At 50.3% G+C, this 13567-nt stretch overlaps 1 protein-coding gene and 1 long non-coding RNA gene across 19 annotated transcripts in view; one reads left to right on the forward strand and one right to left on the reverse strand.

Annotated features, from left to right (window-relative positions):
* LOC135977740 (uncharacterized) overlaps nucleotides 1-13567 on the forward strand; it is a 95999-nt gene that overhangs the window by 47380 nt on the left and 35052 nt on the right. The gene's annotated exons all lie outside the window — the stretch shown is intronic.
* LOC135977745 (collagen alpha-2(I) chain-like) lies at nucleotides 645-12866 on the reverse strand. Its single transcript, XM_065579006.1, has 4 exons — nucleotides 12823-12866; nucleotides 10461-11559; nucleotides 6573-6675; nucleotides 645-841 (listed from the first exon to the last, which is right to left on the reverse strand). The coding sequence occupies exons 1-2, from the start codon at nucleotides 12864-12866 to the stop codon at nucleotides 10608-10610; spliced, it is 996 nt and encodes a 331-aa protein (XP_065435078.1). The 3' UTR covers nucleotides 645-841; nucleotides 6573-6675; nucleotides 10461-10607.

Here is a 13567-nt window from a genome sequence, read left to right on the forward strand (position 1 = left end):
GTCTCCGAGGCCCTTTGGGTCTCCGTTAACAGGTTGGTGAATGTGACTGCCCTGTAATCAGGGTGCAAGTCACCTCCCCCTGTCTTTGGAGGGGCATTGAGCTCTTTGTTCAACTGAGCAATGTGACCGCCCTGTAACTGGGCTCTGGGTCTCTGCCCTCTTGCTCATTTGGCTTTACGCCGTGCTCTGCCCCATTAGTCAGCGTGACAAACCTGTAATTAGGGTCCATGTCACAAGCCTCTCTAGGATGGGACATATCAAGCTCTTTGGTACTTTGACAGCTTGACCTTCCTGTAATTCAGGTTATGGTCTCCCCTATTTGGCTAATGCCAGCGACCACCCTGTAATCAGGGTACAGGTTGCATCTCGCTTTTGAAATCTGGGGGATTAGAATCATGTCCATAACATGGGCAGCTTGACCTCCCTGTAACTAGGGTGTGCGTCTCCGAGGCCCTCTGGGTCTCTTGGCCTCGTGCTGTCTTCACAGCCTGCTGCCAACGACCGCCCTGTAATCAGGGATCTGGTCTTTGCCCTCTAGTCTCTTGGCACTTGGCCAAATGCAGCCACTGCCCTGAATGAGCGCCCTGTAAACAGGGTACAGGTCTCATCTGCTACTATTTATGGCACCCCCATGACACTGTGTCCAGAGTTCCGGCTCTTCAAACAGCGCTTCCAACTTGCCTGGAATTCTGCAACCAAGTCTCCTGCTTTCTACTCACTTTTTGGACTCTTGGAGATCTGACATGCTACTGGTGGTAAGATCCGAAAGGGAGTGTCCGGGGCGGTTTTGGACCGTTGTCGAAAGCGGTTCTCATTTACACACGCCTTTTGCTCCCTCTCTCTGATTCAGGCATCATGAAGCAGAAGTGGAAAAGAAGGAAGTGTCAGTACCATGGCATAACTGTGAATCTGAAATGCATGGACCTTAAACACTCAAGTTGTATAGAATTATAACTTCCTATTATTAAGAAATCATCATTTCCTACTGGAAGTGCAAAGATGTGACTTAAGGGAAGGTATACATTTGAATCCTCCACTCCCCTCCAATTCTCCCCCCAAAACTCTTCCAATAAAGTTAAGGTTCAGAAAATTAACATTTACTCCAGGTAACGCCTAACTTGTGTATTTCTCACACATTTCTAAAAGGAAGCAAACACAACTAAATGTTTTGGCAACTGGCAGTTACTCTCCGCACTTCACAACTTTCAAACACCTGCTCTACTTAAACGGTCACACCAACCAAAGTGTACCACACATTCAAAATTAACTTTGCACCTATTGTGTCAGAAGTGAGAGTGTTTTTAGTAGTTGTGTCCATTGGTGGAAGTGGCAGTAGTGGTGTTTTAGTAGTCCTTTACGCTTATTGAATTCAAAGGATGATGATGTGGATGTTTTAGGTAGGTATTTTTCTGTTAAGTCTTGGTATTTGGGTAGAGGTGCAGTATTTTGTGATTATGACTGTTTTTCTGGTATTGGTTTAGTGTGAATTGTTGGCAATTCTAGATGTTTTTGTATCCGTACATTAGTAGATGTATTTAGAGGGCAAAGCTGAGGTTGCCTGTTTGGTGCAATTTAATTGGTGTGAAAGTTAATTTCGGGTAGGTGTTTGAAAGCACTGAGGTTTGAATTTTTAGCTCAACAAGGATGCAGGACCCACCTGGCTACCTCAGTTCTTACTGTCATTCCTAATTCCAAAATCTTGGATGAAGATGACCAGGCAGAATAAAGATATCTCCAGAGACTTTCAAGAGGGTAGCATTTCTGCAGCTTTAGGGGATCCCTTAAACCTTATTGAGCTTTTCAAAGTGTAATAATTGTGGGAAACTTCTACTTCTGCCAATTCCGTGTTGAACAATGACCTGTATTAAAGGACTTACACTGGGTAGTTAATTCTGTTCTGTATTAAGATGATTTTGCTAAAATCGCCGCTTTCTGATGTGTGAAATGAATTATCTAGCTCTGATTATACCTATTTGATAAAAGTGTGATAACGACCCCATGTTAAATGCATGGATTGAACTTTGATTGTCATATCACATTGCTTTGCTGTAACTCCTTATTTATGAATGTATTTGTTACTATTTATGTAATTCAATTAATAAAATGTATACATTCAAGTATAGTCTCAGTTCTTTCTTTGGCTAAACAAAAAGGAATCTGATAAACTTGTGAAGAATTTTGGTATTGTTACGTTTAATTTAATTAACATCTTTTTACCCTTTAAATGCGGCCGTTGGAAGTAACTACCCTTTAGTGGTGCAAGTTTGATTTTTCTCTTGGATCACACGTTTTGGGCAGACTGCAGTGTGATCTTGAGGATGGAGATCGCACTGCCACTTAGGTGCATAAGGTTGCCCTCCTAAAGCTTCTAAGGTGCACAAGAATAGGCCTTTGTTTGGTTCCTTCACTGTTCCCAGGCTTATAGATTGCTTGAGATCTGCAGGCCCTAAAGCTCACTTCCTGAGCACAATATATGATTGTGGCTATGATAAGATTGGACTAAAACTAGCAAGGTCCCCTGGTTTCTGCACCTTTCCCATTCAGACATTTTTTAAAAAGTAGATTAATGTAATATTTTTATATTCAATTCAATCTCAAGTTTCTCAGAAATTGACTTTTACGGTGCACTAAATTTTCAATATGCTAATACATGTGAGATAGTGTGGTCTAGTGGTTTAGAGCACTGGCCAGGGATTCAGGCGACCTGGTTTCTATTCCTGCCTCTGCTGCTGGGTCACTTGGTGGTCACTTTGCCTCCCTGTCCCAGTGTCCCCCTCCATTTAAAAAAAAAAAGTGGGGGAGGGGAGATGATTGTACTGACCTCATTTGTAAAGTGTTTTGAGATCTACAAGCACTAAACAGAATTTTTACTAAAAATGAGATTCTATAGGGGTGGGAAAGAACTAGAGATTAACTTTGGTAGGGTGCATGAGGATATAATTCACTATGGAGGCATTAATTTTGCTAATGCTGTGAAGAAAACTCTCTTGTGCATAATGAATTGAAACAGCCTCTCTCTCTTTGCATGTGTTAATTCATTTCTCCTATACCAGGTGCTTTTTGTTCCATTGAAATATGCATGGGGATGTGCTTTTTATTTATTACCCTTGCCCTATGATTTATTATTCAAAAGTGGGCAACTTGGAAAGCAAATACTCAATATTAGGTGATTGTTCGCCTGCTGTAGAAAAAGCCCGTGAAGAAGTGTGCAGCAGCTGCAGTTACACTAGGGGAACTCCATGACTTCAATAGATTCAATAGTCGTCTTTTCTCTGTTTACAGGTACTCTGACTTGCCCCTTTCCCCCTTCACTTAAACCCAATTCAGAGGCAGCTGATGAGTCGCAGGTGCAGTGGCTTCTTCCTTCTTAGAGGATGAATGGCACGCTATGAGAGACCTGAAACCTGATGGTATGATGATGAGGGCTTTAATTCAGCAAAGTACCATTCTAGCATACCTCAGCCAGAGTCATCATGCGTACCTGGAAAAAGAAAGGGCTTCCACAGCTAAACAAAAGATCTGTCAGGACTGACTATTCAATAGAATAGATTGCTGCTAGTTAACCTGGTGTAAAGTTGGCTAAACCTCTCAAAGACTGCGTTGGTGCAGGTTGCATTTCCACTGAATAATTACCATACCTTCTGCCTATTTAAAAATTATCTTCCCTGCTGTTTGATTTTTCTATGATGGTCTTATTGTATAAAACTATTGTGTCGTGTTGCTCTCCATTGCTAATTAGCGGAGCTTGTTAGAAAAAAACAATTGCCAGAGTTTGCTCTTTTGTTGAAATTGAAACACACTGCAGGACTGTGTCAATTCTGACAGAATCCACCAGAAACCAAGCATGTTTCCAATGGAACTTTGCTGGCCAGGCAGAATTTCATCAGAAACTTGCTTGGCTTCCTGACAGCTCAGCTGCCGGGCTCCTTGATAGACCATGTGGCACGCTGCTGGGGAACCTGGGTTTCCAGGCTCCCAGCTCCTCAGCTGCCTGCCTGGTGGGCTGATGGGAAGCTGGGAGCCTGAAAGTTGCGGGAGCCCCAGCTGCCAGGCTCGTGACTCCTCGCCAGGTAGGGCTCTTAGGGTCCATGGCTCCAGGACAGCCCACCAGGTGTGCTACCGTGGAGCTAGGTCTTGTAAGGCTCCAAGGATCTCCAGCTTTGGGGCAGCCTACAAGGCTGCTTTAGAGCTCAGTGGAGATCAGCAATGCCATTTCACACAGAATTTCAAAATTTTTGAATATGATTCCAAATCAGAATGAAATCTGATTTTGAAATAGCAAAATCCTCTATAAAATAGAATTACCGTTCTCCCCCCAGCTCTTTCCGACCGTGGTACTAGTGGGGCCTTGTAATGAATGCAACCCTGTTTTACCGCTTCCCCCATCTTTCCCCCTGTTATCTTTCTCCTTTCATCTCCGTGGAAAGAAATATTTCCCTTTCCTATATTCTTCCGGGGTGTGTGTGTGTGTGTGTGTGTGTTCACTCTGGGGGGTTTGGAACAGTTGCCCCAGGGGTAAAAGGATCTTTCCCTGCTGCATTCCTGAGCGGCCCTTTTCTTGGTCAGAGGTGCCTGTCTACTGGGATTATTATCGCTAAAGATTCAAACACACATACAAACCCTATATATTCTGTTTCTTCAGGGGGAATAAAGAACAGAATTTCCATGTAACTCTAGAATGCTTTAAAGTTTAAGGTACTGGGTTATGACCTTTGGTCTCTTGTAGATAGAATTGTAAAATTACAAGCTCTTTATTTTTGTGTACTATAAAACACATCCCTATAATTAAATCAAGGTTGAAAGTGCTTTGCCTAGAAGATTAATTTAAACCTCTATGGATAAAAAGAAGAACCTCCAGGACTCAATATACTGATGTGTAGATAGCACCTCAGCACATTTCAGTGTGCGGGTCATTTCCTTTCTGATGCCTGTGCAGGGGATGTCTCTTTACACTAGAAGCTTTTGCTGTATCTTTTGGCTATATTGGCCCAGCTCCTCCAAGGTACATAGCCATTATGGGAGTGAAGGGCCCAAACATCTTTGAGGATGTGGGTCGCTATCTCCTGGTTTCTCTTTCCTGTCAATGGAGTCGGGCTGTGCAAATGGGAAGTCACTGCCTAAGGCTGGGAGTGGCCCAACTCCTCCCTGGGCTGGTGGTGGGCTCTGCCAAAGAGTCTGGGATGGCTCCGCGCTGCTGGGGACGAGGGAAGCCATGGTGGGCTTGGTGCTAAAGCCTGAGCAGCAGGGATGGGGCCAAGCTTGGCACAGTGGGGAAGCAGGGGCAGGCAGGCTCTGTGCACTGCTGAGGGACAGCAGGGGATGGTTTGGTTCCCCCTGCCCCGTAGGAAGAGGCCAGGGCAGGCTCAGTGCGGGGGCTGCCATGGGAAGCCTGACAGGTGAGATCCGCCCCTCGCACCTCTGGAGGCAGCTCTGTGCATCGCTGCCCTGCCGCCATGGCACCAGGACTCCAAAACTTAGTCGCAGACACAAGGGCTGGACGGAGCCCACAGGGGGCTCCACCAGGGGGTGGGGCTCAGACTGGGCGGTAATTGGTTCAAGAGGGAGGGCGTTCGGTGTGAGAGAGAGGCTGAGTCAGCTCAAGACTGAGGCGAGACTTCAGGTTAGAGGACGGCGAGCGCCGACTGTGAGGTGGGCCCGAGAGAACCTCTGAGGTGGCATGATCCGGGGGCGGGGCTTAGGAGCAGAGGGCCACATGCCCAGGCGGGGGCCCTGGTCTTTGAAATTCTGACACTACTCCAGGCCCTCAGGGAAAGGGGGGCTCAATGGGGAGAAGCGGCACTAGGAGCTGCCCACAGCCAGTAGAACCCCGCTACCCCGGGAACATCAGAATGGTTGGGACCAGATGAAGCAAGCACCTCAGAGGCGGGGGGCTCGGTCCAGGCTTCCACATGGCGGCATGAGAGGGACTGCGGCTGAGGCTAAAAGCGGTGCAGGCACCGTGAGGAGGGCGGATGGGAAGCAGCGACAGGCACTGCCTGAGAAAGAGGAGCGGGTGGCCGGTTGTGAGTTGGCAGGAGGGGCAAAGCAGAGGCTGGAGCGCCGCGATGAGATATGTATGTAAGAAGGGTAATCCAGATAAGGTGGTCTGGACCAAGCAGTGGCAGAGGGGTCTCTGTGCTCTGAAAGAGGCTCTGGTCAAGGGCTCGGTGCTGGTAAAGCAGGACTTTGACAAGCTCTTTCTGGTGTTCACTGACGCTTCAGAAGAGGGCTGGGGGTGGTGCCAATGCAGATTGACGGAAAGGGGGAGAGACATCCCATCGGGTATGTGAGCAGAAAGCTGCTGCCCCAGAAGCAGAACTCTCCAGCCATAGAAAAGGAATGCCTGGCCAGGGCGGCTGGGCCTTAAAAAGCTGCAGCCATATCGCTTTGGGCGGCTTTCCGCCAGGCCAGAGGGGGGCGCCCGCCGATGGCCGCCAGGCCAGAGGGGGGTGCCCGCCGATGGCCGGTTTCCGAAAGATGGTGCTCAGCTAGTGAGGGTCTAATTCTGCCCGAAGAAACATAACATTTTCATGCTGTGACGTTCTGTACCTCCACCACTCTGGCCGACTTACCAGACCCCCCAGATAGCCATGGCTGCAATGTTTCCCATTCTCCGGTTACTTTCTGTGGGTGTTGGAGATGTGTATTCCCCACCAGGGTGAAGTTCAGGGGAAGCTGTTGAGGAGAGAGGGAAATAAGTAGTGTGAATACTAGGACAGGCTAAGGTGACAAAATAAACACAGGGTAATGGGAGGGGAGCCAAATCACCTTTTTCAGGAAACCTGTACAGTAACAGCTACTCAACCCCCCCCCACTCTGCCCACGGCCCCACCCGCCCCCATCCCCTAAGCTCCCACCCCCGCCCCGCCTCTTGCCGCCCCCGCTGCTCCCCAGGTCCTGCCCTCACCCCTTCCCCAACCCCCGCCCTGCCTTTTCCCACCCCACCCCCTCCTCACCTCGTCTGACCCCCTTCTGTCCCCTCCTCCAAGTGTGCCTCATCCCTGCTCCTCTTTCTGCCTCCCAGCGCCTCCTGCACGCCGTGGAACAGCTGATTGTGGCGGGTGGGAGGCACTGGGAGGGAGGGAGGGAGCTGGCTGCCGGTGGGTGCTAAGCACCCACTAATTTTTTTCAGTTGGCGCTCCAGCCCTGGAGCCCCCAAGGGGTTGGCACCTATGGTAACAGCAATTCAGGGGTCTGGAACAATTTTTATAGTGGGGATGCTGAAAGCCATTGAACAACACTGTAAACCCCATGTATGATGGAAACCGTGCATTCGCTTGCTAATATCACTTCATGCTGGGCACCCCAGTGCCCCTAGTTCCAGCTCCCCTGCAGCATATATGCAAACGGCTAGTCTCTTGCTTGAGGAAAGTTAGTTACAAATTGCTCAGAGCCTGCTGCAGAGGATTCGTGCAGGGATAGAGCCATCTGCACGGGACTCTTACTTGTGCCACATGGAAGTGAGATGAGGTGCCTGGAGTAAGATGCTTTTGCACATACTTCTCTTGGGTTGTTCTTCGTACAGTTATGATCCACGTGGGGGGCCTTTAGCGAGCATGCACACATTGGGCTGGGACAGTGCTAGTACAGCTCTAGTGGGCGTAGCTTGCAATATCAGTGGCACAAAAATTACGTTGTGTGGAAACACCTTGTGTTCTGTACAGAAACCAGAGCCTCATCTCTTTCTAGGATGAAAGCTGGAGACAAACCTGTCACTATTTCCTCCTGCCTACCAATGGTAGGATAAAGGCGAGCTTAAGTGGGGATCTAGTAGTAGCGTATTCCTCCCTTTTTATTCCCCTAAGGTTGGCTTTCCCACAGGAAGGCCTAAAATCCTAGATGATAGAAATCGCCCAATGGCTTCTTAAGGAAATGAATTCATTTGTTATATGTAGCCCAGCTTAAAAACAGTGTGATGGAATGATTGGCGGGAGGTTCCCCTCTGCACCATAGGGGTAATGATTTAGTTAGACTTTGAAGAAGAACGTGTATGGCTCCCACATGCTCTGTTACTGCCATGTACCACCAGAGAGGGGGATACATCTTGGAGGTTGTGAACCAATCTGTTTATAATCCTTGACTTGTTTATACAGTCTATTGTTTTTGGTTGTTGTTTTTTGCTCTCATTTTAATGTAATTGTGTTTTGTCAATATAACCTGTAGGTTTCCACTCCACCAAGGAATGAAAGAAGGCAGAGAGACTTGAGCAGGAAAGAACTCCTACTACCGATAGGCACAGCTACTGAAAAAAACCTGCACCATAAGAAAGGATAGGCATTTGTTGTAAGAGTTAACTCCTTGTACGTGCCTCTAAACCAGCAGGTCCCAAGTTGAGGTTTATGTATCGGTGGTGGCACATGGAGGACCTGATGGTGGTCTTCAGTGAGCAGGCAGATCTCACGTTCCTAGTACTGAAATTACTGTCAATATGTTCCTAGTACTACTTTTCTTTGGAAGCATTTGCTGTACCTGCCACGAAGGCGTTACCTGATCTCGAAGAGGTGAGGAAATGGTCCATAGAACAATTTTTGTAAGATTAGGCCCACATCAGAACTGTTTTAGAACCCCAGAGGAAAGACAAGCAAAGGCTTCTGCAGTGGCGCCATCTGTTGACTTTGAATGTACAGAGGCTCCTATTAGCAACTCCGTATTTTCGGTTGCATTATGAAAGGGATTGCCAGTGGGGAATATGTTCCTGTTTTTTCTCTAAAGGGAGATTGACAATCATTGTGAGAACTCACACCCAATTTGTTTTTATACTATTGGAACATTTAACGTAGTGGCTGTTTGACTTCTTTTAAAAACTTTTAAATAAGAAATCTCCAGTTTTAGTGTCTGGCTTAAATTTGTCCTAGGCAGTGCTAGCAACTCTTCAGAATACTGTCTACGTACCCAGATTTGGTAGAGAGGTAGATCCTCACTAGGTCTGGTCTAAGGGCTAGTTTTGTTTTGTTTTTCAAATCGTTTTAAATTATTGGGTTTAGGGTAACTTTTAGTCATTATTCACATTACAACTGCAATTTTGACGCACTGTGCTCATAAAACTGGCTGTTGGTGGAACATGCAGTCCATGAGCACACAAGCTTGATTTTAGGCCGGTAGGGGGAGGGCAAAAGGGGTAGCCCCCATAGGCGCAGACTCTAGTGGCGCTGGTGGGTGCTCAAGCCCCCTCTACCCCCAGCCCTGGCCCGACTCCACCCCTGCTCCGCCTCTCCTATCCCCATTCCAGTAGTAACTGATTGATGTATTCCACCAAATGGGGAGCTGCATTTTAGAGGTGACAAAGAGAAACTTTGATAATCCTAATACAAAATGGCCTCTTCCTGCTCTCATTATTCACATGTAATTTTGTTTGTGGTGTATGCCCAAGAATGAATTGGATCTGGGTGCACACAAAGGTAATGGGATCAGGCGGTGGGGGCACAAAGCTGATAAGAGTGCATGCGAGCACAAACTTAATAGTGGGGGCAGTGCTAGTAAGTGTATTGTGCGTAGGTGTTGGATACATACAAACCTGATTTGATTTGGGTGGGGGGAGAGGGTATGTGAATGCACATAAACCTGATGGATGGGGTATGGACAGGCTAATTACAAACTAACAATTGATATGTATTAAGGGATGCATGCACTCTTGCTTAGTGGGGGAAAGGGCACCAATCTAGCCTCTTCCAATACAACCGTCTACTACACCAAACATCCAAATGGCCAAGGTTTTCTGGGGAAAAATAACCTGGTAAAAAGTAGAATAGGAAAAGGTGGCAGAGTTCAGGTGTGGCGTGGGGTCTGTTTGAATGGAAAGGCTAATTATCATTCAGTAACTATGATTTTTAATATGGAATTATTGTGAACTGGGACACTGATTCATCAATGTATTTAAGCATGTTCCTGATTGGAGCACTAACAGCAGTGGGATGGCTCACATACTTTAAGTTAGTCACGTGCATAAGTACTCTCTGGAATTGGGGTTTTAAGGCTGAACAATTACAGGGCTTTTCTCTTCTCCTTTTTTCTTTTTGGTTCAATAGGTATTTAATTCAACTCATTATTGCTATAGGTTGCCATTTTATATAAAATAATTATTTATTCATCAGAAACAAATGCCTACAGTAATTACATAAATAGGAACAATAAATAAATGACTGACCTAAAGATCCTGTTACAAATGGCGTAAAATGATCTGAAACGATTGTCACAGTGCACAGATAGAATAAATAGTAACAGCTTTTAAAATTCCACCGCATCTCATTTTAAATCCTGTATAAAATATTACTTGATTTTGATGAGTACTTCTAAAAATGTTGGTATTTAAATTTCTAAACTTCTTTGTGAGTTTGTCCTAGATTTGAAAACCCCATCATTCCACATGGATTCTCCTGCTAGCACTGAGGCTGAAGTGCTTGTCTCTTATGAAAGAAATTGGTCTCTCTTCACTTTCAGCCTGGGAAACTATAGGTCCTTACCATGGGCGTGCGCACGGGGTGGGCCCGGGCACACACCCTAATGCCCATGGGCCGGATCCGGATCTGGCCCCTCGGGGCTTTGCATCCGGCCCGCGGGATTTGCCCCCCGTGGTGCCGCAGGCCCCGCGCTGCTTTCCGAAGCAGCCATCAGGGCAGCATGTCTCTGGGGGTAAGGGGTTGCTCTAGGCACCGCCTCCCGAAGCTCCCATTGGCCGGGAACGGGGAACTGCGGCCAATGGGAGCTTCAGGGGAGGTACCTGGAGGCGTGGCAAGGGCAGCGTGCAGAGCCCTGTGCTGCCCCGCCCCTCCCCTCCCCTCCCCCGGGAGCGGCCCGGCATGGGGCCCTGGCAGGCAGGGAGCGCGCCGCTGCGGGTAAGCCCGAACCTCTCCTGCACCCCCTCTCCCTGCCCTGAGCCCCCGGCCTGCACCCCGTTGAGCCGGGCTCCCCCTCCCCAGGGCTGGGCTGGCTGCTTTAACAGCCCCATGTGCTCCCTGGCAGCCTCCCACCCGGCAGCACCAACACAGCCGCTTAAGGTGGCCCGCGGGGGTGCTGCCCCAGCTCCCCGCCCCAAGGCAGCTGCCCCCCTCCAGCGCCCAGGGTCCCAAACCCGCCTGCGGCTCCCCGCGCTGGCCAGGGGCCCGGGCACCACCCGGGGGGTCAGGCCGCCCCTGAGCCCAGCCCACCTTAAGTGGGGCCTGGGAGCCAGCAGGCCCGGGGCAGGGGGCGAGCCCGGCCCACAGGCCCCCTCCCGCAGCCCGGCTGCGAGCTCCGCTCCCCGGCGCTGTTCGGGGACTCCGGCCCGGCACCCTCGGGCTTGAGTCCAGCCCTGGGAGCAGCCCGGCGCCCTGCGATCCACCCTGGCTGCCTCTGCCCGGCCTGGCCCCAAGCGCCCAGCCCGGCCCCCTCTGCCCGGCCCTCGAGCCTGCCTGCCAGGGCGGGGGAGCCCAGATCCCCAGCCCCGGGCCTGCCTGCAAACAGCCTACCCTCCTGCACCCCAACTCCCTCTCCTGAGCCCCCTGCCTGCACCTCTCACCCCAACTCCCTGCCCTGAACCCCCTGCCTGCACCCTGTACCCCTCCTGCATCCCAACTCCCTGTCCTGAGCCCCCTGCCTGCACCTCTCACCCAACCCCCCTGCCCTGAGCTCCCAACCCCTTGTCCTGAGCCCCCTGCCTGCACCTCTCACCCCAACCCCCTGCCCTGAGCTCCCAACCCCCTGCCCTGAGCCCCCTGCCTGCACCTCTCACCCCAACCCCCTGCCCTGAACCCCCTGCCTGCACCCTGTACCCCTCCTGCATCCCAACTCCCTGCCCTGAGCCCCCTGCCTGCATCTCTCTCCCCAACCCCCTGTCCTGAGCCCCCTTCCTGCACCTTGCCCCCCAACCCCTGCCCCACAACTCCCTGCCCTGAGCCCCCGGCCTGCACCTTGCCCCGCAACCCCCTGCCCTGAGCCCCCTCCTGCCCCCAACCCGCTGCCCTGAACCCCCTGCCTGCACCCTGTACCCCTCCTGCATCCCAACTCCCTGCCCTGAGTCCCCTGACTGCACCTCTCACCCCAACCCCCTGCCCTGAGCTCCCAACCCCCTGTCCAGAGCCCCCTTCCTGCACCTTGCCCCCCAACCCCTGCCCCACAACTCCCTGCCCTGAGCCCCCTGCCTGCACCTTGCCCCGCAACCCCCTGCCCTGAGCCCCCTCCTGCCCCCAACCCCCTGCCGTGAGCCCCCTGCCTGCACCCTGTACCCCTCCTGCACCCCAACTCCCTGTCCTGAGCCCCCTGCCGCACCTCTCCTGCATCCCAACTCCCTGTCCTAAGCCCCCTGCCACACCCTGGCCCCCAATCCCTTGCCCTGAGCCCCCTCCTGCACTCCGCACCCCTCCTGTACCCCAAGCCCCTTCCCTGAGCCCCCTCATACATCCCACACCCTCCTCTGTCCCAATCCCTTGCCCTGAGCCCCTTCCTGCACACTGCACCCCTCCTGAACCCCTGCCCTGAGCCCCCTGCCGCACTCCGCCCCCTCTTGCACCTCAACCCCCTTCCCTGAGCCCCCTCATACATCCCACACCCTCCTCTGTCCCAATCCCTTGCCCTGAGCCCCTTCCTGCACACTGCACCCCTCCTGAACCCCTGCCCTGAGCCCCCTGCCGCACTCCGCCCCCTCTTGCACCTCAACCCCCTTCCCTGAGCCCCCTCATACATCCCACACCCCCTCCTCTGCCCCCCAATCCCTTGCCCTGAGCCCCTTCCCGCACACAGCACCCCCTCCCACACCCAGCCGTTTATGATGTTCGCCTTTCAAAAAAAAAAAAAATTCCCTGGGTGCACACCCTAATGCAATGTGCTGCGCACGCCTATGGTCCTTACCTCCTGGTCAGAGAGTCCCATTTTCCATCACTGCAACCAAACATGTCTCCGCATGCCCAACTTGCTGATGAGTCTGTGTTGGAATATCTGAATGGAACTCTCACCTCAGGTCGTTTCAGAGAGATTTTTGCAAAAGCAGCAGGAAGATTTCCCAGATTGCCACCTTGCCGTTCCCCTTCAGAGACACTCGAGGCTTGAAAACCCCTTGGGGCCACCTGAAATCTCTCCCTTCGTTCTGACATTAGAGGAAAATTATGCACATCTTTTTTCTTGCAAAGTTTTTTCCAGTTCATATTTGTTATGCTGTTATACTGTGCTTAAGCTGCCTGTTACAATTCAGACATGAGATTTTGATCAGAGAAGAGTTGAACCACAGAAATATATAGCAAACACATTATGTCAACAATGTTTAAGGTTTAACCCTTTCTTAATTTTCTTGTAACTTTTTTGCATCGATATCCTTCATTTTGCAATTTAAACTTTGAGTAAATCAACAGAGTATTATCACATAAATTGTAATATGGACAGTTGGAATTTCATTATGGAGTGAAAAGAACAGGAGTACTTGTGGCACCTTAGAGACTAAGAATGCTCTAATAAATTTGTTAGTCTCTAAGGTGCCACAAGTACTCCTGTTCTTTTTGCAGATACAGACTAACACGGCTGCTACTCTGAAACCTGCCATTGTGGAGTGAGTGTATTGCATAATACAAGGTCAAGCATTTTGGAGCCTTAGAAATCACTG

Source organism: Chrysemys picta, unplaced genomic scaffold (genome assembly GCF_011386835.1).
Source record: "Chrysemys picta bellii isolate R12L10 unplaced genomic scaffold, ASM1138683v2 scaf22, whole genome shotgun sequence".
Lineage (NCBI taxonomy): Eukaryota > Metazoa > Chordata > Testudines > Emydidae > Chrysemys > Chrysemys picta.

What these genes read in the sequence shown, in the direction of transcription:
- LOC135977745 (XM_065579006.1), bottom strand. Translation starts at nt 12,866, where the DNA reads ATGTTTGGTTGCAGTGATGGAAAATGGGACTCTCTGACCAGGAG. An exon ending in TGGGACTCTCTGACCAGGAG is followed by an intron (nt 11,560 to 12,822) that starts GTAAGGACCATA and finishes CAGGGGGCTCAG; the next exon opens with GACAGGGAGTTGGGATGCAG.